This window comes from Bos indicus, chromosome 27 (assembly GCF_029378745.1).
Source record: "Bos indicus isolate NIAB-ARS_2022 breed Sahiwal x Tharparkar chromosome 27, NIAB-ARS_B.indTharparkar_mat_pri_1.0, whole genome shotgun sequence".
NCBI lineage: Eukaryota > Metazoa > Chordata > Mammalia > Artiodactyla > Bovidae > Bos > Bos indicus.
Window position 1 is genome coordinate 35,892,639 of NC_091786.1, and position 18,794 is coordinate 35,911,432.

The 18,794-nt window shown below is 45.8% G+C and overlaps 1 protein-coding gene across 3 annotated transcripts in view; it reads right to left on the bottom strand.

Annotated features, from left to right (window-relative positions):
* The window catches only part of ZMAT4 (zinc finger matrin-type 4), a 376,556-nt gene that overhangs the window by 285,025 nt on the left and 72,737 nt on the right, over positions 1–18,794 (bottom strand). For all 3 annotated transcript variants that reach the window (XM_070781473.1, XM_070781470.1, XM_070781471.1), the window contains exon 2: positions 15,178–15,283. In XM_070781473.1, coding sequence (XP_070637574.1) covers positions 15,178–15,279 — 102 coding nt within the window. In that variant the 5' untranslated portion in view covers positions 15,280–15,283. The remainder of the gene's footprint in view (positions 1–15,177; positions 15,284–18,794) is intronic.

Genomic DNA, 18,794 nt, shown 5'->3' on the forward strand with positions numbered 1-18,794 from the left:
AACGTGGAATCCTGGACAGGACCCTAGAGCTGGAAAAGCACATGAGGTAAAGACTAAGGAAATCTGAATAAAGAATGGACTTCACACTTTATAATGCACATTATAAAATAATGATAATGCATCAATCTTAGTCTCTTAGCTGTGACAAAGGTACCATAGTAACTCAAGATGTTAGTAGCAGGGGAGATGGGGTCAGGGTACACAACAGCACTGAATACTATATTTGCAACTTTCCTATAAATCTAAAACTACATTAGAATAAACATTACACTAAACTACACAGAGCAGCACTATTTACAATAGCCAAGACAAAGAAGCAACCTAAATGTCTATCAAGAGAGGAATGGACCAAGAAGACGTGTACATACACAATGGAATATTGTGTGTGCTCTGCTCAGTCATTCAGCCGTGTCTGACTCTTTGCGACCCCATGGACTGTTGCCCACCAGGCTCCTCTGTCCATGGGACTTTCCAGGCAAGAATACTGGAGTGGGTTGCCATTTCCTACTCCAGGGGACCTTCCTGACCCAGGGACTGAACCCACATCTCTTGCCATCTCCTGTATTGGCAGGCGGGCTCTTTTCCACTGTGCCACCTGGGAAGACCACCCAATGGAATATTACTCAGCCATAAAAGGAAAGAAATAATGCCATTTGCAGAGATGTGGATGGACCTAGAACCTGTCATATAGAGTGAAGTAAGTCAGAAAGAGAGACACAAATATCATACAATATCACTTAAATGTGGAATCTAGAATGCTGGTACCGATGAACCTACTGACAAAGCAGAAATAGAGACATAGAGAACAAGCGTGCGGACTCCAAGGAGGGGAAGGGGGTGGGGTGGGACGAGCTGGGAGATTGGGATTGACATCTACACACTGTTGATACTATCTCTAAAATCGATAACTAATGAGAACCTACTGTGCAGCACAGGGGACTCTCCCCAGTGCTCTGTGGTGACCTAGATGAGAAGGAAATCCAAAAGAAGAGGAGATGGGTATACATGAATAGCAACTCACTTTGTTGTACAGAAGAAACTAACACAACACTGAAAGCAGCTATACTCCAGTAATAATTAACTAAAAAAATACACAAGTAAATAAAATATACACACCCACAAGACAATCTACATTTCAAAGAACAGATACAAATAAAAACACATGTCAACCCTAATAAAACAGTTACCAGTGTGGATGCAGGGGAAGTGGGCATAAGAAGTGTGGGTGAAAGGAGAGAGGATGCCTAGCCTTCTCAGAGTAAGAGGGGGAACTAAATTCTGGACTCTGGACAGGTGCCCGGGTGAAGCGATGTAACTAAGATTATCTTAGCAGCCTCTGACCCTGAGAACACCAGAAGCCCTCTTTCTACCTCAGGGCAGCTCTGCCTGTTCTGAAGATGAGCCAAGTGAACTCACTCCACCAGTACGAAGTGGAGAATTTAGCAGGTGGGCCATGAGGGAGCATGAAAGTTTCCACCAAGTTGAAAAAGAAGCTGCTGCTTTAAAGCAAGGAACAGAATCCCATAGAATCCCCCAGGTTAAACCCGGGGGCTGCTTTAGGGCCCAGGGAAACTGGCGAAGAAGATGAGAGATACCATCGAGGGCCAAACCTGGAGGGGTTTCGTTTCCAGAAGGGACACGTACTACCGGTAAGTTGGTAGCTACAAGGAATTAATGAAAACAGGGGTTAAGTCAGATTTATGGAACTGGAAGATGGGCAAACATCCCTAGGGAAGGGCAAAAGTTCGGGACTGCAAGGCCAGCGCAGGACGAGGAGGATTTGTAGCAGAGACAGAAAGGAGTTCTACTATTTTCCCTATTGTCTCAGTGAAATCTACCACTTGGTAGCTGCCTGTAGGTTTTTCAAGGTGAGGGCAGGGCTGTTTCTATATCTGAATCAGTGGAGTGTGTGGACAGGAGAGGTTTCCCAGCAGCTGGCATCGTGGAGGCACTGACCTCCCCAGAGGCCAGGGAACCTGAAGGATGGGGCAGTGAGTAAGGGGCTGCAGACAGGAGGGGGCAGTTTGAAGGCGGCAAGGGTCCTGCCTGAGTAGGTGGAGCTATGTCTTTGTAATGATGATCCTTGGGGAAAGGGATGGAATTCAATGTTACAAAAATGCCACTCAAAATTAAAGCATCTTAAGAAAAGCCTAAATAAACTGAGGAAGGCTCAAGTCATGGGTGATGCCCTCAGCACCTTCTCCAAACATCAGAAGAAACGCGGGCAAAACACATAGCTTAGAGCAAGGCTCCAACACACTTCCTTAGGTCATCAACCTTTAAGAATCCCCTGCCTGCTAATAATATCTTCTTTAAAAATTGGCAAGCCCGGGAACTTTCCTGGTGGTCCAGTGGTTAAGAATCTGCCTTGCAGTGCATGGGACATGGGTTTGATCCTTGGTCGGGGAACTAAGATCTCACAGGCTGCAGAGCAGTTGAGCCCACGCAATGCAACTAGAAAGACAGTCCGTGAGCCAAAACAAAAGACCCTGAAAGACATAACTAAGACCCAATGCAGTTAAAATAATAATAATAATAAGGTAAATAAATAAATATTTCTAAAAATCCACAAGCCCAGATGGTTCAGTGACTCGGCAGTCAGAAATTCATATGCTTTTAAGGGAATGCCGAGAATGGAAAACTGGAAGAAAACATGTCACTGTCAACAGCCAGTCAGTAGGAGCCAGGATCCGAAAAGTAACTGACATTCGCTTCACGCACCGAGGGTGCACGGAGAGCATCTTCCTGCTACCAGAGTTTTATCAAGGCTGCCAAGGAGTCATCAGTCAATTCAGTCAGATGTTTTCTTTACAAGTGGTGATATCATATCAGGAGAATCTAAGCCACAATTAAAACGGATGAAACATGGAGTCTCTAGCATGCGTTTGTGGCAAGTAAATGAAAGGAAAAATTAAATTGCAGCAACATGATGGACCTAGAGATTGTCATATGAGAGAAACAGGCCAAAGACAAATATCAGATGATATTGTTTGTATGTGGGAATCTTAAAAAGCTGGTACAAATGAACTTATTTACAAAACAGAAATAGAGTCACAGATGTAGAAAACAAACTTACGGTTACGGAGGGGTGGTGCAGGGAGGGGAAGTGGGGGTGGGGAGAAATTGGGAGCTTGGGATTGACATATGAACACTGCTATGTATAAAACAGATAAGTAATAACGAGCTACTATACAGCACAGGGAACGCTACTCAATACTCTGTAATGGCCTATGTGGGAACAGAATCATAAAAAGAGAGAATATATGCATATGCGGGCTTCCCTGGTGACTCAGACGGTAAAGAGTCTGCCTGCCATGCGGGAGACCTAGATTCGATCCCTGGGTCAGGATGATGCCCTGAAGGAGGTCATGGCAACCCACTTCATGGACAGAGGAGCCTGGTGGGCTGCCGTCCATGGGGTGGCAAAGAGTCAGATGTGACTAAATGACTACGCACAACAGAGCACATATGTACCTGCGTTAATATAACTGATAAACTCTGCTGTATACCTGAAACTAATACAAGACTGTAAATCAACTATACTCCAATAAAAATTTTTTTAAAATTAAGTTGCTTGGACCTCCCTGGTGGATCAGACGGTAAAGCGTCTGTCTACAATGCAGGAGACCTGGGTTCCATCCCTGGGTCTGGAAGATCCGCTGGAGAAGGAAATGGCAATCCACTCAAGTACTACTGCCAGGAAAATCCCATGGACAGAGGAGCCTGGTAGGCTATAGTCCATGGGGTCACAAAGAGTCGGACACGACTGAGTGACTTCACTTTCACTTTCACTTTCTTTGATATGCATAGAAAGAAAAGAAAGTAGAAAGTGAAGTCGCTCAGTCATGTCTGACTCTTTGCGACCCCATGGACTGTAGAAAGAAAATCAGTCACCTCTGATTCTTCTGAGATGGAGAGTTTGGGAGTTGAGAGATGGGAATAAGTGTAAGAATCTTCATATTATATACCCTTCCACATTTTAAAGAAGTTGAGCCCTATAATTTGTCCCCTTCTTCCAAAAAAATAAATAAAATGTTAAAAATTAAGATTAAATATTAATACGTTTATCCCCTGCTATTTTCCTCAAAGACTTTAAGAAGTCATATCAAAACAACATCCACCTCTAATGCAAAAGGATGAAACAAATAATTGAGAGGCACAGATTTAAAATAAATCAGGGAAAAGAGCAGCATAGCATACGGGGTAAAGTGAGTACGAGAAAGGCTCTCACAGAATCCTGTTGCTGGACGTGGCCTTGAATTTGGTGGATAAAGCAAACCATGAAACAAGATGAGAGTTGAGGGGCAGGTGACAAAGCAGCCTCTCAAGCAGAAGAACTAGGGAGAGCAAAGAGAAATTTCTCTCAAACATCCACCTTTAGCAGATGGTGAACCCCAGGCAGATCCCTAACGTCTGCCTGCAGACGGAGAGCCGCCCCTCTGGGATGGCTCCCAGAACCTTGAGTGTGGGGTGAGTGGGCTGCTCACCACCCAGGGGGCCCAGAGCTCAGAGCCTGGGAGACCTGATGGGGGGCCGAAAAGGCAGAGCAGAGGCGGGGAGCACCCTACAATCAGACACACCGCTCAGAACACAGGCTCCAAACTCCAACTAAGAACAAGATGATGGAGGACTAGGTGGACACGGAGTACATCTCTCCATGGATATATCAGGAGTACACCTTCAGACACAGAAGTGCATGCGGGACACCAGCTGAGAACAGACGTGGGTACCAAACTCCAACTAGACCATCTCTGTGCTTGGCCAATTAAGTCAGAGGAGCTGGAGAAAACGTTCTCGGTTAATAGCGTTTTATTCCTTTGTCTCTTAAATGACACACGGTAGCTTCAGCTTTCCACGCAGCCTGGAAATGAAGTCGGCATCCAGTTCACAGCGGCCCCCGGGCACTTGATTCCCGGAGTGGTCTCCTATGCCTCTGTTTGCCCAAAGCACTCCCTGGGGGATGCGCAGCCTATCTTCCCTTCCTCTTTCTTCTCCTGCCCACTCTCCACCCCCAGCAAACCCACAGCAGGCCCAAACCACCAAGCCCGCTCTAGCATCACACGCGCGTCGTGCACAGAGGCGATGCTGCATGTTCACCAGACAGGCTTCACGTTCCTCCTGGGCACCCAGCTCAACCACCTTGCCCAGCCTCGCATGCAGACAGAAGAAGAGACAGGACTGAACTCCGGCCAGTAGAAGGTGAGTGGGTGTGGCATTGTCACTGGCAGGGCTGGCCCCTAAAATGTCCTGCAGAGTCACCCACATTGTCTTTCGGTTCCCCAGATGCCAGCTGGACTTGGATACTCAGAGCAACTATCTGTCATCTTTGTCAGGAGCCAAGATGGTGGTGCCTCGGTCAACCTTAGTCCTAAATAACTGCATGGTACAGAATGCCCTCTGCTAACCCACAATGAGCTACAACATGGGCAACCATAACATTTATTTCTAAGGTGCTGAGATTTTTGTGACTGCATTTTAGCCTACCTTGCCTAAGATAGAAATGGGGGTTCACCCTTAACAAAACAAAACAAAACAAAACAAACAAACAAAAATATATATATATATATTTAGCACTGGCTTAGCAGGTGGAGAGTTAAGGGGACTTACAGAGTGGATCCAGGTCATTTGTGACAAAATATTGGCAAAGCTACATCCTACAACACCCTGGAGTGCAGACCTGCCTCTGGAGCTTATGATGTAAGAACTGGATGGTTCTGCACTCAGAGGTGGTTAAGATTCTAAAAGAACTAGAAGAGGATGGAAAAAAGAGATTGCCTGGCTAGATGTTACCTTGTTAGAGGAACGGGTAATGTCTACTTGTCTATTATTGATATTTGGGCATGTTTTTTATAAAAGAATCAACTATAAGAGCTATTAATATGATGTGTCACTGATACACTAGCAAATAGAAATCAACTAAATATAGCCATTCCAGAAATTTGAGACCTAGAGAGTTGGAAAAGTCATTTGCTAATTGCTTCTAGTCACTTCAAAGTGAGAGATGTCATTTTTAACCTTTTTTTTTTTTAAATTGAAGTATAGTTGCTTTACAATATTTTATTAATTTCAGGCGTGCAACACAATGATCTCAGATTTTTATAGCTCATACTCTATTTATGGCTATTATAAAACATAGGCGATGTTCCCTGTGCTGAACAATACATCCTCATAGCTTATTCTCTTCTTTTCACTTGTAGCTTATTTTTTTTTAATTTTGTTTATGTATATATTTTGGCTATGCTGAGACTTCATTGCTGTGCACAGGGCTTCTCTAGTTGCAGTGAATGGGGGCGCCTCTCTAGTTGCAGTGCACAGGCTCCTGATTGCAGGGACTTCGCTTGTTGGGGGCACAGGCTCAGTAGTTGTGCCACAGGAGCTTAGTTGCCCTGTGGCAAGTAGAATCTTCCCGGACCCAGGATCGAACCTGTGTCCCCTGGTAGATTCTTAACCACTAGACCACCAGACGGAGAAGGCAGTGGCACCCCACTCCAGTGCTCTTGCCTGGAAAATCCCATGGATGGAGGAGCCTGGTAGGCTGTAGTCCATGGGGCTGCGAAGAGTCGGACACGACTGAGCGACTTCACTTTCACTTTTCACTTTTCTGCATTGGAGAAGGAAATGGCAACCCACTCCAGTACTCTTGCCTGGAGAATGCCAGGGACGGGGGAGCCTGGTGGGCTGCCATCTATGGGGTCACACAGAGTCGGACACGACTGAAGTGACTTAGCAGCAGCAGCAGCAGACCACCAGAGAAGTCCATTTATTTATTTTATACATAGTAGTTAGTACCTCTTAACCTCCTACCCCTATCATACCCTTCCCTCTTCCCTCTCTGTCATTTTAAAAGGTTGTGTGTGTTGGAGACTCTGTGAGATTTCTCAGTTACACGTTGTGACTCAGGCCTGTGGCAAAAATCAGATTAAGGATGTGGTCTTTCCACCCACTTTCAGATAACCTCAGGGTAGCCACCATTAAACTGAAAAATAGAGGCACAGAGGTGAGGAAGTAATAAAATAAACAGCCTTGAAATTACGCCTAGGAAAAATCGTATAGTTATGACATGCAGAGCTTTCTGAAAGGAAACAAATCAGAAGCCTTCTGTATCACTGAGAGAATTGTATTACTAAAGCCATTATGATCTTGAATTAGAAAAGCTTTGAATGATCTCCAAGCCTTAAATCAATCTCAGGCAGGAAGTGGGCTGTGAATGCTGGCAGTCCCCAAGGAGGATGTGGGATCCAGGATTCATCTCACGTGTAACAAGGAGGACAATGGATGGACAGGGACGTGCTCTGGGGGCAGAGCCAGGGGTCATTGGGGAAAATGAACAAGAAACTCCCTCCCATAGGCAAAGATGGGAATCTATTTGGGCAACTTCCCCCACTCCCTGCAAAGAGAAACTTCCCAATGCCTGCACGGAAGGATGCCAACTCTGCTGTGAACTAGTGGTTACTCTTTGCCTTCTTTTCTTCCTTTTTCTGATGGAAAATGTTCTGCTGCCTTCACCACTCTCAAGTGAAGAGGAAAAGAGGTGTCGTTTCTCTTCTGGTCATAGGCTGTCGAGCCAACAGGATTCACATCCACAGCTGATAGGGAGACCCACCCCCCCTCCTCCTGGAGATCCTGAAATCTGAGCTGTCAGCAGTGACTAGGTAGCACTTGCGGTTTGTTGCCAGGGAGAGGAGATGCGCGTTCTCCACCTGCCACAGGAAGACTGTGATGGTGACCAGAGGGGTTGACGTGGCAAAGATGACCCTAGGTATTTGCTGCTCCCATCTTACTCCCTTGCATGTTTAAAGAGCATTCCCCAACTTCCTCAGAGCTTAAATGGGACCATGTAACTGAGTTCTAGCCAATGGAGTGTGGCCTGGCTTCTAAAGTCCATTGAGCAATGTCATATGCTCTCAGCAAATGAAAACTCATCAACCACCCGCTCTAAACCAATGAGCATTAAGCACAGCATCTGATACCTGCTCTCAGTCAGTGCCCATGTCTTCTGGAGTTGAGTGTGTTCCTTTGCCTTGTATTGTTTATTTCACTGTAGCTTCTCTATTAAGCATGCATTTTATGTGCCCATGAACAATTTTGGCCAATAATAACTGATAAAAGGTAGAATGACCAGACCTGCTGGAATAGACAGTGGAAAAACATAAGAATGGCTACAAATTTCACAAACGCTCAAGACAGTTCCCTGAAATGATCAAGATACCAACTTTGGAGAGTATCAGGCAACCAAAGACATGATGAAAGGTAGTTAAGAGCTGCTTTAGCCCCAGCAGATGCACTGATAATTCTATTATTAATAATAAAAGCATCTGGGATAAATTAAGCATGCCGTGACTCCGAGAGATCTGAAGAGAAAACAGAGGTTCTCAGTGCACAGTACACAGTAGGCACCTCCACAGGAACAAGAGATAAGGACCTCTTGTTATCCTCCCCCAGTTAGTCCTCGCATCTCCCAGAGCACATCACCAGCATTACCAGGAGAGGTGTGAGGATAAAGGGAGCCCAGTTAGCCTGGCACCTGGCAGGTCCAATGGGCTGCAGAAACAACACACTGGTTCACCCCCAAATCTCATACATGGGTCGGGAGTTGTTTAGGCTGCACGCTCACTCAGGCAATTATCCCGAAGAAGAAGCAAAGTGGAGATGAAGGGGTGAGGAATGAAGAGTGAGGAAGTAACAGAGACGTTGTGCTGTGCTAAGTCACTTCAGTCGTGTCCGACTCTTTGGGACCCCATGGGCTGGAGCCCGCCAGACTCCTCCATCCATGTGATTGTCCAGGCGAGAATACTGGAGTGGGTTGCCATGCCCTCTTCTAGGGTAGCTTCCTGATCCAGGGATCAAACCCATGTCTCTTATGCCTCCTGCACTGGCAGGCAGGTTCTTGACCACTGAGCCACCAGGGAAGCCCCAAATAGAGGCACTGATAGCACCAAAAGGTAAAGACACTAATCAGCACTTATTAGGGACCTCGGGTTTACCCTGTTGGCTCTACCCACAAGACACTTATGTCCCATTTACTATTTGACCCAGAGAGACTAGGAAAGCGCCCTTTGGCTATTCCCCACTTTGGACAGAAGCTAGGGAAGGCCAGAGTTGTGTTGGAAGGCCATCAAAGCAGGTGAAACCGAGTAATCTGTTCAGTATGCCCCAGTGCCTGCTGCTACTGACGAGAGAAATACTAGATTCTGACTTTCCTGGGTGAGCTAACGGGGTGCACTTGCCAGAACCCACATTACTACGAGATTCAGAGATGGTTGAAGGCTTTCCCATCAGTTTGGAGAACCGTCTTTCCCGTAACTATGGAACTGTCATCTCTACCTTGAAGGTCGCTCCGAGTACCAAGTGACTTCCAGCCTACAGAGTCACCTATTCCGGTGTAGCCATCAAGGCTTCTGTGAAACCTGCCCCACCGCCTTCCTCCACCAGTCCCAGCCCAGCCTCTTCATCAACCTCAAAGGGCCTGTGAGCAACAACCACGGGCCAAGTGTGGAAATATTAATAAATTAGAAACACAAGGCGTGACTCCAGTGTGCCCTCAGGAAGCTCACCATCTTGTTTGGAGGTGCCTCTGAAGCATGGAGTTCACAAAGAATGATTAATTACAACACAAGGGATATTAGGGTTCACAGAACAGACATGCACTCTGGGCTGGCACTGTGATGACCGACTTCCTTGGGTCTGCCTAACAAGAGTTTTCTGTTTCCTTCTAGATCCGATCGTACATCTTTTTCCTTTAGTTTTACTCCAAGAAATAATCCTTCTGCCCTTTTGGCTTCGGTTCTCATAGAGTTGGGATCCTCTTCTTCCTGTACCTAGAAAACCACACCTTCCCTCATGGCCTTACTAGGAAATGATTTTTAACTTCTGTAACATTCAGGTATGTTCATCTGAAAGCTTTCTCTTTCCCCTCTCTGTCTGCACCTACTTGTTTTACTGATTCAGACTATTCAACCAGTGAGAAGAGACAGCATCTAATTATATTTTCTACCGAAACATTAACATGTTATTAATGCTTAGCAAATAAGAGAAGCAATAGTGTCGTTATGTTTCTTCTTTTTTCACTCCCAGAGTTCACATGCGAAAAGAGATCTTAAAAGTATAGCATCCAAGTGCTTGGTCCATTAGACATATATTAGGTTGTTCTGCCCTCCTATACAAAGGTTCAGGCTTTTAAATGGGGCATGAAGCTATTAGCCATTACACATCTGCTGTGTTTTTTCTCTCCAACTTCAGTGGACTGGCACGCTAAGCTCTTGGCAAAACTTACATAAAAAACTGTTCTTTTCTCAACAATACATCTTGACCACCATAAACAAGCTATCATTCAGAAAGGCTCAATTATTTTTTATGCTCTCAAAAACCTGAGAGCCTCAGAAGAGTCCAGGTTCCCTTTCCTTACCTCTTGATCCCACCCTACTTGAAGGTGCTGCCAGCCTCTCTAGCAAAAATCTTTCAGTCCAGTCAGGCTGGTCTCCTTAGGGCTCCTTGGAGATTCCAAGTCCCCTTATTCTAGTAATCACTAAATTTAAACCATCCATCGTGCATGCATGCTCAGCCGTGTCCTACTCCTTGCAACCCCATGGACTGCAGTCCGCCAGGCTCCTCTGTTCATGCAATTTTCCAGGCAAGAATACTGGAGTGGGTTGCCATTTCCTACTCCAATCCACTGAAGCCTTGGTAATTCATGTCATCCCCCACAAATCTCTCTTGACCATAATAGATCTTGGTGATGACTCACCCTTTTGAATTTGGAATTTGCGAAGATCCAAAAATTTAACAGCACCACACAGCATACGTATCACAAACCCAAATGGACACAAGAATGGACACTTTGTTTATATTAAATTAGATCAGCCTCTCCCTAGGAGCAGAATCTACAGGTTCTGTTCTTGGTATCACACACACAGGTACCACACCAAAGTATTCATAGCTTTTCCTTCCAGTGGAGTTTATGAGCTTCTTAGGGGCAGAGACTACTCCTGATATAACCCAGAACCCCTGTGATAGCAAACACTAAGAGCGCTGGGCACGCAGAAATACACAGTACATTGTCACTGACTGGCCCCATAGAGGGCTGGGAATGCGATCTGGTCAAACGGACAGTAAAATCATACTCAAGCAAAAAATCAGTGATAGAGTATTGAGAGTAAATGTGACCACATGGCCAATGTGAGTTTGAGGACTATAACAAACATGACCCTAGGGGGTCTTCCTAGAACAGACCCCCGGCCACGTCCTCTGCCTGCCTTTTGTCTGTAGAAAAATTTTAGTCAAAGAATAAATTTAATCAGAGAAGTGAGAAAATGCAGAAAGGAAAATAGTCAAGCAAAACAAAATAATAATATGTTAGCCAATCAACAAAGGCAAGGAACTTAGTTCTTCCTCAAGGGCTACAGATAACGCTGTCACCCATGCCCTTTGAGCTGTTTTGCAGACAATGAAACCCCCAGCAGGCGGAAGAAGGCAACTGTCTGCTGCCCACACGGATGCAGATCCTAGACCAATTGGAAGCAGAAGTTGATGATGCTGACTCGCCATGACTTCCTCATCGACCAATCAGAAGAGTGTTCACAAGCTGGCCACGCCCTACTTCTTGAACACTGTGAGACTCCTCAGTACCTGCTCTAGGGCGGACACACCATCTTGAGGGCATTAGCCCGCTGTGGCCCCCAATGTCTGGCAAAACAATCACGCTATTTCTTTCTCAGTTCAGTTCAGTCACTCAGTCGTGTCCGACCCTTTGCAACCCCATGAACCGCAGCACGCCAGGCCTCCCTGTCCATCACCAACTCCCGGAGTTCACTCAGACTCACGTCCATCGAGTCAGTGATGCCATCCAGCCATCTCATCCTCTGTCGTCCCCTTCTCCTCCTGCCCCCAATCCCTCCCAGCATCAGAGTCTTTTCCAATGAGTCAACTCTTTGCATGAGGTGGCCAAAGTACTGGAGTTTCAGCTTTAGCATCATTCCTTCCAAAGAACACCCAGGACTGATCTCCTTTAGAATGGACTGGTTGGATCTCCTTGCAGTCCAAGGGACTCTCAAGAGTCTTCTCCAACATCACAGTTCAAAAGCATCAATTCTTCAGCGCTCAGCTTTCTTCACAGTCCAACTCTCACATCCATACATGACCACTGGAAAAACCATAGCCTTGACTAGACAGACCTTTGTTGGCAAAGTAATGTCTCTGCTTTTGAATATGCTATCTAGGTTGGTCATAACTTTCCTTCCAAGGAGTAAGCGTCTTTTAATTTCATGGCCGCAATCACCATCTGCAGTGATTTTGGAGCCCCCAAAAATAAAGTCTGACACTGTTTCCCCATCTATCTGCCACAAAGTGATAGGACCAGATGCCATGATCTTCGTTTTCTGAATGTTGAGCTTTAAGCCAACTTTTTCACTCTCCTCTTTCACTTTCATCAAGAGACAAACTCCATCTTGGAGATTTAATCCAGCATTGGCGTATACAGGCCAAATTCTGGCCACAAGACTCAACAGAGACCCACTCTATACTCAGTTCCAGCAGAGGGGGTGTGTGGAGGAGGAGGGGATGAATTGCATCACAAAACCTGTTCTCAGACCGCCTTGGGGATCATGTGAGAGGTCATCCTCCTGGAGATGAGGAATGAAGGGTTTCTCCTAACCAAAGCCGGAAGACCAGCTACTACACAAGGTGCGCTTGGTCCTGACTCAGCCAGTTCTGCACCCTCTGCAGCTTTTCAGCTCCTATTTCTCCTGAAGGAAGGGCCCACCGCTGCCTGGAGGCAGGGCACGAGCCGTCGCTCAGAGGTCCCATCCCTGGTTAAGTGGAATGCACCTCATGTTGCTCTGATGGTGTGTAACTCTGCTAACTGAAGGTCTACTGTAATTGTTTTCACTTCTCTATCTCACCTGTGCTAAAGGGAAGTGAAGTCAGTCAGTCATGTCCAACTATTTGTGACCCCATGGACTGTAGCTTACTAGGTTCCTCCGTCCATGGAATTCTCCAGGCAAGAGTACTGGAGTTGGTTGCCATTTCCTTCTCCAGGGGATCTTCCCAAACCAGGGATGGAACCCGGGTCTCCATCTGCAAGCAGATGACTTTACTGTCTGAGCCACCGGGGAAGCTTACCTGTGCTACCCGCAACAAATCCTAACACATCTTCTAAACCATTAGATTGGGCCACAGACAGTACAGTGTGGTGAGAGGAAAAGCTGAGTTCAAACAACTAAATCTGTAACTGAGCAGCTAAGATTTTTTTTCCTTTAAAAAGAATTGATGTTTTTGATTTTCTGACATTACCTTTCTAGCTCAGGTAATAACAAAGGAGTGCCTGGACAGGGTCACCAGGTTATTTTTGTAAACAAAAGTTCAGTGAGTGGCTCTGATAGGCCGGCAGACACTGTTCCAGGAATTACGGAAGAGCAGATGAATAAACTCTGTTTCTGGTCATAAGAATCTAGTAGTGAAAGTCCCTCAGTTGTGTCTGACTCTTTCTGACCCCACAACTAGATACAGTCCATGGAATTCTCCAGGCCAGAATACTGGAGTGGGTAGCCTTTCCCTTCTCCAGGGGATCTTCTGAACCCAGGGATCAAACTCAGGTCTCCCGCATCACAGGCAGATTCTTTACCAGCTGAGCCACAAGGGAAGCCCAAGAACACTGGAGTGGGTAGCCTAATCCTTCTCCAGTGGATCTTCCCAACCCAGGAATTGAACTGGGGTCTCCTGCATTGCAGGCAGATTCTTTACCAACTGAGCTATCAGGGAAGCTCCTTACTAGAATCTACTAAAATGATAAAAAGGGAACCCAAAAGGTCTAATAAAGAGAGAACATAATGGGCTATGGAATTTCAGAGCAGGGACAAATATCCTGAGTTTCCTTCAATGAGGAAATGGAATTAATAAAAAACCATATGTGTTTACAAAGCAATATCTAACGAATTTAGAAATTCATTTCAAAAGATGGCTACCTTCCACTTTAGAGCACCCTTTTGTATTCACATTTTCTTCTTCTTCCACTTGATTGCCTACTGACAAAAGAATATGCTGACTTTTTTTTTTTTGCAGAGGCTGATTTTTTTAAAGTTTTTCTCTGAAGAGCAAGTTTTCTTTGCCATCGTCCAAACACTGCTGCCACAGAGTAGATAATGAGAAACAATGTAATTTTGCATGTTGGGCACACGTTCTAGCTGCCAAAGCATTTGTGCAAATAACCATTTCAAGGGCTCTCATCTGGTCACCACAAAACCCCAAGGAGCACACAGGGGCCAAGGAACGGGTCCGGGGTGTATGCGTGTGCATGCGGTTATTATTGTTTCCCCGTGCTCGGAGGAATCTGAGACTCAGAGGAGCATGGTGAGTGACAGTGACAACTGGCATTTGTCAGATGCGACAGACAAAAAGAAAATTGCTGGCTAAGCCCTCCAATCTAAAATTACTTACAAATTATTACCCTTGAAAGCTCGTGTTCTCACTGATGTGTGTTCTCTTGCACAGCTACAGGCCCTGGGCAGCATCTGGGGGGCCAGGGGCCCCTTTTCTCCACGTGTGCCCCTCATTCCCCCCTCAGAAACAGGTCGATCTCTCTCCTCTGATCCTCTCTTCCCAAAAAAAGGATCAAAAAGCAGCCTTTTGAGCTCCCATCCTTAAAAGTCAAAGCCACTGAGTTATGTCCTTCGAGAATATTTGGACTTTAAAACTCGATTATCTCCCGGCGGGCGATGTCTTTCTGCTGATAAACCCTTTGGGAGCAGCAGCCAGAAGGCGGAAGGATCTGGTGCCGGGCCACTGTGTCCCCTCCAGCAATGGAGAAAGGGCCTCTGAGGTTTCCTTCAAGCGCCAGAGAAGGACAGAGAAGCTGGCGCTAATGCATCCCTGGAAGGAACTTCAAAGATGAGCAGTGACAGGTTCAACGAGCAGAGCAAGCCCACTGGACTCCCAGCGGGGCTGAGATCCAAAGGGAAAAGCTGTACCTGGGAACCACCAGGGGCCTGAAAACGCCATCCCCAGCCCTCTCTGCAACCCCTCACGTGCACCCCTCTCCTGACCTGCTCTCAGACTGTGTGCTCAAGCCCCGTGGTGCTTCAGATCTGCCCCAGGTCCCGAGGCAGAACCCTCAAGCCCCACGACCTTGACTCAGGCTGCTCTTTCCTCCATCTGAACACCCTGAGCGGGAAAAGTTGTTCTTACCTCGTAGTGGGCCACACGCTGAGATTCCGATATCAGCTGTGCGCTGCACACCTTGCAGTAACTGTCTGTAAATAAGTCCTGATCAATATCGGAGGACTTCATCAGGCTAAAAGAGAATCAACAGAAAAGAGAGATGAATCCACCGCCATGGTGTTTATGTAGGACACTAAGGGTGTGAAGAAGCCAGGAGCCTGGGACCAGATCCAACAGTGGTCAGCCGGGGAGATCTCCCCCCACCTTCCGGGTGACCATGTCAGTCACCTTTAGAAAGTGCACAGTGGACCATTTTCTCATAAATGGTTGAGAGTAACAGCTTGGCTGGTACTCTGAAAACCTGAAATCTAACTTTAGTTTTCTATGCATGACAAATCAGACTTATGTCTACTGTATTGCTGAGAATTTATGTGAGAAGATATCTTCAAAAATAATTTATATTACCAAAATACTGTAAGTACCCAATATAGCCAAGAGTAAGAACTAGGTTAAATGAATTTTGATACATCAGCTTGCTAGAATACTATATACCTCCCAAATCCAAACTCAGATCAAATGTTTTCATCGAATATTTAGTAAAGTAGGAAAACGTTTATCATTAACAGCAAAAGGCTTACAAACCAGTATGTACAGTATTATACTAATTTCTTTTAAAACATGTAGAGGTGTGCAGAAAAACATTCCAGGAAGTTTTAACAGAATGTTAGTAGCAGCTGTCTTTGGGAGATTATAGATAATGACACGATTTTCTTTCTTCTTAAATTTTCTGCAATGAATATGAATTGCTTTTGTAGTACAATGAAACAGGTTAGCTTTGTCAAGAGCCTTGTACAAACTCAGTCACTCAGTCATGTCTGACTCTTTGTGACCCGATGGACTGTAGCCAGTCAGACTCCTCTGTCCATGGGGATTCTCCAGGCAAGAATGCTGGAGTGGGTTGCCACGTCCTCCTTTAAGGGATCTTCCCAACCCGGGGATCGAACCCAGGTCTCCCACATTATGGGCAGATTCTTTACCATCTGAGCTGCCAGGGAAACCCCAAGGGGCTTTCAAGCAATATCAAATAGAGCTTTGAGTTCAACAGCTATTCTTGGGGGCTTCCCAGGTGGCGCTAGTGGCAAAAAACCTCCTGCCAATGCAGGTTAGAAGTAAAAGACGTGGATTCAATCCCTGGGTCAGTCAGGAAGATCCCCTGGAGGAGGACACAGCAACCACTCCCATATTCTTGCCTGGAGAATCCTGTAGACAGAGGAGCCTGGCAAGCTGCAGTCCTAGGGTCACAGAGTCAGACATGACTGAAGCGACTTAGCATGCATGCATGCACAGGTATACTTAGACAATTAAAAAATAAAATCAGGCTAAACTATTGCTTTCTTCTGCAAGCCTATATCTTATAAAGTGAGGAGCCCTCATGATTCCTACTGACTCGTCTACATGTAGGGCAGAGGAAATTCATAAAAATTATTTCTACCCCTCCACACCACAATTGAACCTGTAAAGGCAAACAAACATCCTCAAATTCCAAACTCTGAATTACAATGCAGCCAGGGACTTCCCTGGAGGTTCAGTGGTTAAGGCTCTGAGCTCCCAATTCAGGGCACACAAGTTCAATCCCTGGTTAGGGAACTAAGATCCCACATACTGCACAGCATGGCAAAAACAATGCAGCCAAGGTTCACAAGTTTGTGCAAGTGATCTGACACAGAAATGTATTACATAGAATATCACCACCCTGGAAATACACGCCTGCACATCATGAGGCTTTTCTCCAACCCAGAGTTTCACTTCCTCTTACCTCCTACCTGCCAGGCGAAGAGTAAGGACTCCGCCAGGTGCCAAGGCCAGAAAAGCCCAGATGGTAGGGGGGGGTGGGCCCCTGGAACTCAGCCTACTCCAACGCCCTCACTGTACACATGAAACTGCCCAAAGCCACATTGCTGATGCTCGGGCACTGGCCCAGCTTCCATGGTTCCAATTCCCACTTTCCAGCTCTATCCCAGGTGGAACACGGCTTGCCAGCTGCATGATACAGATGAGTCACTAAGCCCTGTAGGTCTGTTTTCTTCCTATAAAAATTGAGAAAATACTATTTTCCATGCCTCCTTGGAGAATTGCAGAGAATACCAAAAGAGGAGAAGGTAATATAAACTGTAGAACTCCCTTTGTTTGACAGGGATCACTATCCTATTTTTAATGGCATACCAATGTTGGTAAGATATTGGGCAAGTCTTGATTAATGCAACAAATGAAAGATTGCCGTCCAATTGAAGATATTTTTACAAATCATCTAAATAGTTGGGTCGCTGAGCTTCTCTGGTGGTCCACTGGTTAAAAATCCAGCTGCCAATGCAAGGGACACAGATTCGACCCCTCATCCGGGAAGATTTCACGGGCCTCAGGGCAACCAAGTCCGTGAGCCACAACTACTGAGCTCTCTAGAGCCCATGCTCTGCAACAAAAGATGGCTCCCATTGCCACAACTAGAGAAAGCCCATGTGCAGCTACAAAGACCCTGCACAGCCAGAAATAAATACATAAATAAACAAAATTTAAAAAATAAATACATTTTAAACAAATAAATAAATAGCTGTGTCTCAAGAATAAAATATCTTCCTGAAACAAAAGGCTGCCTGCCTCAGCAACTCCAAAATCCCTTTCTACCTTGACTTTGGCTGCCATGGCCCGTGAGGACATTTGTATTAAGCAACTCAAAAGGATTCAGAGTTTCTGCTGCCAAGAGACAAGAGCACCTGTGGTTTCCAATGCCCCGAGTTTCGACAGTAATGCCAAGGAGTAAGGACGGGTGACTCTCACAGCTGAAATGGACCTGTTATTTCTGGAAGGATCATTCTGGGCAGACAGCCCGGTCAACCTGGAGTTTAGCACCTAGAGTGCCTGGAGGCGCTCTACCTCACATGACAACCTGCTCCAGAGTCTGGCAGCGCTAGTCTCTACGCACTCTTTAGGTTGAATCAAAATCCGTGCCCTTGTACATTCCATTCATTGACTCGGTCTCTGGGAACGATACAGAATAATTCTACTCCCCTTTCTCATGAGGTCCCCTCCTTCAAGCACTGGAGATAGCTCTCTTCCATCTATTCCCAACCCCTGTCCTCCTTTATCATCTCGGTCTGTGTGTATCTTTTTATGGGCCATCTTCAAAGGCAGCGCCAAGAACAGAATGAAACATTCCCAATATGTGGGCAGAGGATCACGAATCCAAATGACCCTCCGAAATATCTACTGTCATTTGCAACGGTCTGTATTCACAGCTTGGAATGCAAATGGAGAGGAGGCGCTTTGATGATGTGAAAATGTAGTACAACATTTTGAAATGTCAAATGGGAAAAGAAAACTTGGGAAGGTGTATTTTGAAGCCAAGCTCCTCTAAGCAGTTGTGTTTAAATATTATCATGTTCCCTGCTATTTCTAATAAAGAAGAGCACAAAAATAGATTCATGGGTGACCTGGTTAATAGGAATCTCCAGACTCACTGCATACTCCCTCCTCATTATACAACCGACTGCAGAAATCAAACAGTGTGAAAGGATATTCAAGGTACATGGAGGACCAAGTGGGGCCCGTAGGAGTCTGAGTCTCGGTAAAGCAGCTGTGCAGCAGAA